At 35.2% G+C, this 6,541-nt stretch overlaps 1 protein-coding gene across 1 annotated transcript; it reads right to left on the reverse strand.

The window, feature by feature from the left end:
• Positions 1-964: 964 nt before the first annotated feature.
• Positions 965-3,324, reverse strand: LOC132631148 (uncharacterized). The gene is made up of 4 exons (XM_060346747.1): positions 2,398-3,324; positions 1,723-1,936; positions 1,071-1,124; positions 965-984 (listed from the first exon to the last, which is right to left on the reverse strand). The coding sequence occupies exons 1-4, from the start codon at positions 3,322-3,324 to the stop codon at positions 965-967; spliced, it is 1,215 nt and encodes a 404-aa protein (XP_060202730.1).
• Between the last annotated feature and the right edge of the window lie 3,217 nt (positions 3,325-6,541).

A 6,541-nucleotide genomic window follows, 5' to 3' on the forward strand; every position in this document is an offset into this window, starting at 1 on the left:
AGCAGAACGATATGGAGTGTGAGTATGAGATGAAAAAAAGAGCAAGATCTGTGAAGAAAGCAAAAAAATAGTTCGTTTTAGTTGAGCTAGATCTGTGAAGAAAGGAAAAAAATAGTTTGTTTTAGTTATTTTTGCACCATGTAATTTTTTTTTCGTGCGCCCTTTGTGTTTTTTGTAAATGTTATAAGATTGTATAGTTTGTTTGTGTTATAAATTTCAACTTTAAGCCCCTTTGTAATTTGATGGTGTTCATTTTTAATCTCAACTTCTCTGTTCATAAAAGCTGTTATTTTGTTAAAAATCCAAGTTATGCCCTTTCCATCACAACTTCATGGTGGTTGTGTAATAGAATTTTGTCGGGGTCGGCATAGTTTCTCATTATGTAAATAGAAGTTCTGCCCATTCTGGCATAGTTTAAGTTCACAAAACTTGCCAAAACCAGCAACAAAGACAAACCCTTTGAAGTTATTGACCAGCCAAAATGCATTTATTGGGGATTATTTGTGACGTAAAGCTGTTAATTTTTTGAAAACCAAAGTTATGCCCTTTGCATCACAACTTTATGGTGGTTATGTAATAGGAGTTTGTCGGGGTCGGCATAGTTTGTCATTTTATGAACAGATGTTTCACCCTTTCCGGCAGAAATTAAGTTTAGAGAACTTGCCACAACCAGCAACAAAGACAAAACCTTTTAACTTTTTTCACCAGTCAGAACGCATTTTATTGGGATTAGTTGAGACCCCATAATTGTTATTTTAGTATGAATGAATTTTTATTTTTAGTCTATGTTGTTGTTTTTTTTTTCCAATCCAAAATTTGTATGAATGAAATTTTAGTATTAATGAATGGAATATTTTACTTAGTGTTAATTGTATTGTGTTGAATGTTTTATCCAATTTTCCGGCATTTTAAAATATTGTATAAATAACAAAGCACATATGTATGCCCCTAACGACATACTTATTTATTTTGTAAGCGGAAGACCTGCCGATTCGCATAAATGTAAAACTTGAAAACATCAGACAGAAACAATATTGTTATGTCCCAAGGCATACATCTATTAAACTTACCAGGATGTAGTCTTTGAGATACCAATTTTATTTTCCCGGCAAAAACTGTTATACCTGCCACAGGAGGGCATAAATTATAAAACTGGATAATTAAAGTTGATATTTTTTTTTTCTTTTTCCTCAATGTTTTATGGTAGAGAATTGTAGATTTCATGTAGGGACATTTATCTGTTGCTATTATATAGTCTTTTATTATCAGCAACAAGAAGATAAGAACTTAATAAAAGAAAATAATAAAAGAAAGAATGGACAGAAGAATAAATGAGTGATAAGATGCTTGAAGTCTCAGTCTTAGTAATATCAAAGTTTTGCCATTTTTTTCAGGCAGAGTGTGCATTATGCGTCAAGAATCATAAGATAAATTCATATAAACCATGTATAAGAGTGTAATGTTAGGATGACAATTTCCTCTTCCTGTATCTTCTTGAATATGGATTGAGAGCTGGACTGTGGTTACAGGTTGCCCTAGTGTGTCCAAAGAACTTGCATCTACCACATCTGTATGTGTACTTTGTCGATTCTCTTCTTGGGCGATATCTTTTTGTTTGTTTTCTTCCAGGTCTTATTTTAACATCAGGCGGCGTTATTTTAATATCCATAATGTTTTGTGGAATAATCCATGAGTCTTGATTTCCAACTGATAGTATTTCACCTTTGTATGTCTTTTGGCAGGCTTGTTTCTTGAACCAGTCCGCACAGTATGTAGGTTTTGTCAAACTTCTTTTGTCTATAACTGCCATGGCATGTGTGCACGGTAACTCGTCAGTTTGGAACTCCAAGCACTCACAAGTCATATTCTTCAGGTCTACATTATATTGATATCCTTCATCTTTCACAACAAATTTGACGGGAGTTATGTTTTCTACCTGTGGAAATTGACAATATAAATGAGTGATATTTTTTGTGGCAATTTTCAGATTATATGAGAGTTATGCCCTTTCTGGCATACTTCCTGTACAGTGAAAATAAGAGTCTGCCCCTTCCGGCAGAACTAAGTATAAAATAGGGTCATAGTTATTCCTTTGTCAAGCACAACTTTTGTGCTTAGTTAATTTTAAACTATACATTGCTCATAAAACTAAGATTGAAGTATGTGTTGGTAAATTTTACTTACTTTCATTGTGAGCATAAAAACAGTATCATAGTTATGCCCTTACCGGCATAATCCCATGCTAGTTAAAATAAGTGTCTGCCCCTTCCGGCAGAACGAAGCATAAAAATAGGGTCATAGTTCTTCCTCTATCCAGCATAACTTTTGTGTTTGGTTAAAATTAAACTATGCATCACCAAACTAATATTGAAGTGTGTGTTGGTAAAATGTACTTACTTTCATTGTGAAGCCTCTACTTATCTTTTCAAGAAGAATCTTTTCAGCCCAACATGTCAGGTCAAGGGACGGTCCTGTTGCGTCCAATTTTCTCTGGTAATACCAATTTTGCAGCTTGTTCTGGATGTAATCAATACATGCCATTATTGGAAACTCCCTTGCTTTCCTCAATACAGAATTCATTGCCTCGACATTGTTTGTTGTGAGCATGTTGTAATGCTTGTTGGTGTGGAATGAACGTGCCCATCTTTCCGGTGGTTCTTGTTCTATGTATTCTGCAGCTTTTGGGTCGATTTGTTGTATCTGTGACATATAGGTATGAAACTCTGCCTGTTTGTAGGTAGTTTCTGCATTGTAGAACAGTGATAGGATCGCTTCGCATGGGAAATATTTCTGCAAGTTCTTCTCCATGTGGTAGATGCATATTCCATGCTGGGTATCTGGATACAGTTCTTTGATTGCAGTTGCAATTGATGAGTGGCGATCGGAAAGAATTAATAGGTCTTTGCGCGTGAAAAACACCTTTTTCACGTGTCTGAAGAACCACCTGTAGGATTCATTATTCTCAGAGTCTGCAATACCAAATGCGAGAGGAAATATGTTGTTGTTTCCATCTTTTGCTACTGTTATCATGAGCACACCGCGGTATTTTGTTTTCAAGAAGGTTGCATCCACCATCATTACTGGTCTGCAGTGTTTCCAACCCTCAATTGATGCTCCATACGCGAAAAAAGCATACTTAAACTTATTGTCAGCGGTCCATTTGATGTTAGCAACTGTTCCAGGATTTCTTAATTTCATCATGTGAAGATATTGCGGTAGAAGTGTGTAGTTATTTTCCGGGCTTCCTCTTATGACATTATAAGCGTGTTGGAGGGAACGCCATGCTTTGTGGTAACCAATGTGCAAGCCATATCTGCTTCTCATTTCTACAATGAAAAATTTGGGTGTTATCTCTTGTAGTGTATGGCGTAATAGGTCTGTAATGTATTCCGCTATGACTTTTGAAGTTACATTTCTCATGTCAGAGGTGATGAAATTTATTGAACAACTATGTCTCTTTCCTCTAAACCTTGAACTGTGGAAACGCCAAATGCAGGTTGGGTCAACACATCTGATGTAATACCGTTGCGTGCATGACTTTTCCACCTTGTACTATTGATGACGAGTAATTGCAATGTTATTCATGCACTTTTTCACGGTATCTTTGTCTTTGAATAAAATGTCAACTTCTATTTGATCAATTGATGCATAGGTGTCAAAATTTGTGTATCATTTTGTATCCTCTTCCTCTTTAGTGTCTTTGTTTTGTTGCATGGCTGTGTTTGTGTCTCTTCAACTGTCATGCTCGGAGTAAGTGATACAACATTCATTGAAATTGGATGCTCAGAAAGGTCATTTTTTACAACTTGCTCAATGTTTAGTGGTTGCCATTGTAGCTGCTGAGGTGTCTGGTTAGGAGTTACTATCTCTCTCTACTCATGTGTAATCCCAAGGTTATGTCCAATAGGGCTGTGTTGTTCGTCATCCAATCCAACTTCAGACATGTCTTCTTCATAAGCAATGCAGAGTTGTCTGTCAATTTCCTCTATGGTTTGTCCTTCTGTCATTAGGATAGATTCATTATGATGTTCTTGTAATGGGTTGTTCTCCGCATCAGCTGAATTGAACTCTAATATGAAACGGGAATTTATGAAGTTTTCATTGTTGTTGAGCAGGTACAAGCAAGTGTGAAGATCAATGTCGTTTGTTACACGCATCCCTTTGGATGTTTTCTCACTGGTGTCAAACTATATGTTGGCCTCTTTTTGCTGAGTATCTTGTGTATGCCCCGCAAATATCTGTTGAGTGAATTGTTGAAAATTTACACCATCATTGACAAGTATTAGCTTGGTTTCATGATTAACATAATTGTAGGCGGCGTCCCATTTGCCGTTGAAGGCTACGAGATGCATCTTGGTGTCATTTTTTTGTTAAACTTCCTGCATAAAGAGAGATTCACTTGAGAAAAAAACAAAATGAAATGTATTTAAGCTGTTAGTTTTGAAAATTTAAGTTCTGCCCTCCCCAGCAGGCTTTGTATGTAAAGTCATGAAGTATGCCTGAAACAGCATACTCTACCATTTTGTAAACAGAAGTTCTGCCGCTACCAGCATTCTTCAAAAAACGGAGTAACTGTTTCTGCAACAGTTATTCCAATGAAATTGCAACAGTTATTTTCATGAAACTGAAAAACCTCCTCTGTCTTTATCCAATTTAAAATCAAATCCATGCAACAGTTATTCCAATTTAAAATGGATTAATTTATACTTTTATATAAACCAACACAACTTTTGGAAGAAGAAAAAAAAAACACTTTACTTCTGAAAACCAGATATAATCACATACAAAATGAACCAAAATCAACATATTGTACATGTTAATGGTGGCCATGGGCAAGCACATGAACATGCCCATCTTCATAACCAAATCCATCCTAATATTGCAAATTTGCAAATTACTCATGAAATTGCTGATATCAAAAGAGACATAGATTTTCTGAGGGCTCTTTACGGTGCTCTAATTAGATAAAATGATGATTTGCGAAGAGAATTATGATTTGTAAGGCAGAGGTTATTCCAGCACACTGGCCAAGTTGACGATGGGGCAATTTGGAATAGGTACACATGAAATTAGAACTGATGATGGTAGTTTGGTACTTATGAAGTTAGGAGTTTATGTTTTGTGGATATATATATATATATATATTTAAATGTATGTTAATGAAGTGTAAGTTTCTTTAGGTTTGTAGAATTTTACTTTCATGGCTTCTAAACAGAAGTATTGCCTTCTACGGCATACTTGTTCAGAAGTTTGTTCAGAACTTTGCCTATAACGGCATACTCTACTACTTTGTAAACTGTATTTTTTCCTTCTCCGGCATACTTGTTATGAAATTGGTTGAGAACATTGTCGTTAACGGCATACTCTACTCTTTTGTAAATTGAACTTTTGCCTCCTCCGGCATAAGCACTTTTTGTTTTGCTGATGATAATGCAGTAACTGTTTTTGGTTAAAAAAGATTAAAAAAATGAAAACCTCCTCTACCTTCATCCAATTTAAATCAAATGCCTGCAACAGCTATTCCAATTAGAGGATTGATGCAACTGCACTAATTTATACTTCTACATAAACCAGAAACTTTTGCCTTCTCCGGCATACTTGTTATGAAATTGGTTCAGAACATTGTCGTTAACGGCATACTCTACTCTTTTGTAAATTGAACTTTTGCCTCCTCCAGCATAAGCACTTTTTGTTTTGCCGATGATAATGCAGTAACTGTTTTTGGTTTAAAAAAATGAAAACCCCATCTACCTTCATCCAATTTAAATCAAATTCCTACAACAGTTATTCCAATTAGAGGATTGACGCAACTAGACTAATTTATACTTCTATATAAACCAGAACGTTTGCCTTCTCCGGCATACTTGTTATGAAATTGGTTCAGAACATTGTCATTAACGGCATACTCTACTCTTTTGTAAATTGAACTTTCGCCTCCTCCGGCATACTTGTTCTAAATTTGCACACAGTTTACCTTAATTCAAGTTTAAATCGATAAGCATTGCCTGATTTAAATTGAATTTACTATAATTACAATTTCAAGTAAATAAGCATTGTATATTAATTTAATTAAGGTATAAAGTAATTAAAATCAGAACAAAGCATTAAATCCAATCGATTCTATTTTACTGATTAATTTTATCATGCGTAATGTTCAATCTGCGCTATATGTCATCTGTTTCTTAATAATCAGGTCGTAGAAGATGATCTTTTTCAAATATTAACAATCTAAACTCAATAAAATCGTTAAATTGAGTTGAATTAAGATTTGTACCTTTTACTGATGTTGTAGCAGCAAAATCAATGGAGAAATCTGGCTTGAAACAACGATTTGAATAATTGAGAAATCTGGCTTGGGAACGAAGTTGGGCTGGGTTAACGATAGAAGGATTTGAGAATAACGATTTTTGTGTTTTATATGTAACGGTTAGGGGTAGTAATGTCTTTTTACTATGTTGGTTTTGCTCGGAAGGGCAATAATTAAAGACCACCATTTTGAGGGGCAAAATCTAAAGACCGGCCCAAAACAGGGGCATTCACG

This window comes from Lycium barbarum, chromosome 3 (assembly GCF_019175385.1).
Source record: "Lycium barbarum isolate Lr01 chromosome 3, ASM1917538v2, whole genome shotgun sequence".
NCBI classification, from domain to species: Eukaryota; Viridiplantae; Streptophyta; class Magnoliopsida; order Solanales; family Solanaceae; genus Lycium; species Lycium barbarum.

Bases quoted from the DNA above. Each gene is read 5' to 3' on its own strand.
- LOC132631148 (XM_060346747.1), bottom strand. From the start codon at position 3,324: ATGAGAAGCAGATATGGCTTGCACATTGGTTACCACAAAGCATGGCGT. The intron at 1,937-2,397 runs GTAAGTACATTT...CAATTTCCACAG, and splicing joins GTAGAGGCTTCACAATGAAA to GTAGAAAACATAACTCCCGT. The intron at 1,125-1,722 runs GTGAAATACTAT...CTCCTGTGGCAG, and splicing joins CTGCCAAAAGACATACAAAG to GTATAACAGTTTTTGCCGGG.